This window comes from Guillardia theta (assembly GCF_000315625.1).
Source record: "Guillardia theta CCMP2712 unplaced genomic scaffold GUITHscaffold_117, whole genome shotgun sequence".
Classification (NCBI taxonomy): Eukaryota; class Cryptophyceae; order Pyrenomonadales; family Geminigeraceae; genus Guillardia; species Guillardia theta.
Genome location: NW_005434557.1, coordinates 91,239 through 92,354, shown reverse-complemented (window position 1 = coordinate 92,354; position 1,116 = coordinate 91,239). Strand labels below are relative to the sequence as shown.

The 1,116-nt window shown below is 52.1% G+C and overlaps 1 protein-coding gene across 1 annotated transcript in view; it reads left to right on the top strand.

The window, feature by feature from the left end:
* The window catches only part of GUITHDRAFT_117881 (hypothetical protein), a gene marked incomplete at both ends in the record, with an annotated part of 4,034 nt that overhangs the window by 1,906 nt on the left and 1,012 nt on the right, over positions 1-1,116 (top strand). Inside the window, 2 exons of the mRNA XM_005822889.1 lie at positions 163-314; positions 360-423. Coding sequence (XP_005822946.1) covers positions 163-314; positions 360-423 — 216 coding nt within the window. The remainder of the gene's footprint in view (positions 1-162; positions 315-359; positions 424-1,116) is intronic.

Genomic DNA, 1,116 nt, shown 5'->3' with positions numbered 1-1,116 from the left:
TCCCTCCTCCCTCCCTCCCTCCCTCCCTTCCCGTCCCTCCCTCCTCCTCCCTCTCCTCCCTCCCTCCCTCCTCCCTCCTCTCCCTCCTCCCTCCTTCTGCCGATGCCGTCTTTTCACCAGACCCTCACCTTTGAAGCCATGCTGTGATGGTTCCTTACCCAGAGAAACTCGCAGGTCGCACTGGCAGCCAGGGTGCAGCGGAGACGTGAAGTCGTTGCTGTCAGCGTCTCTGTCGAGTGTTGGCGGAGACGAAGAGAAAGACGTTGATGAGAGCCCGAGGTTGAAAGAAGAGGTAGCTCCTCCACATGCTCGAGGTACCGTCAGCCTCAAACTCATGCTCGCGCTGACAAGTGCGACAGACGACGAGAGGAACAAGAGCAGCATGGAAGCGGAAGACAATGACGAAGACGCTGACGTCCTGACGTCAGAGATGAGAAAGGAGGGCCCTTGGAAGGCTTCGCCCTGCCATAGACTTGACGTCGGGACGGGAGGAGTCCTCCTCATAGCCAAGACAAGAAACGTCGCCTCCTCCTCCTCCTCCTCCGCTGCCAGCCGCCACTGCGGCAGCCCGCTCCAAGATGAAATGTGATTTCTTTGCATGTAACAGTCGCAAAGATCAAGTGATAATTGCTTCATTGCCTGTGACATCGGCAAGCGTGATTAAAAGTTGAATCCGAATCCGAATGCGGCTGTATCACATTTATTCATGTTTCATTCATACCTGACATCATCGCATAACATTCAGCGTGTTCAAGAAATCGTCGTACTCCTACACACTCATCATATATCGACTTCGTGTCAGTGCAGATCATAACAACTCACCACAGTCTCTTGTTGTCTCCTAGCGTTCCAAGCTGTGTTGTATTCTTCCACCTGGTGGCGATAAGAAGCGTTGTTTATGTTCGACAAGATTTTCTCTCTTTGGGTAAAGAGGTACGCCAAAAGTAACAGCATGTAGCCATATCCAGTCGCCCAAACCACATATGACATCAGCAGCGATTCATCTGGAATGCCAAGAAGAAAGAGGTAACAATGGAACGGAGTGAACAGGCAGACAAAGACGATCCCCAGGCTGTTCGGATTCCACTGATACACCTGCGCATGAAATCATTATGT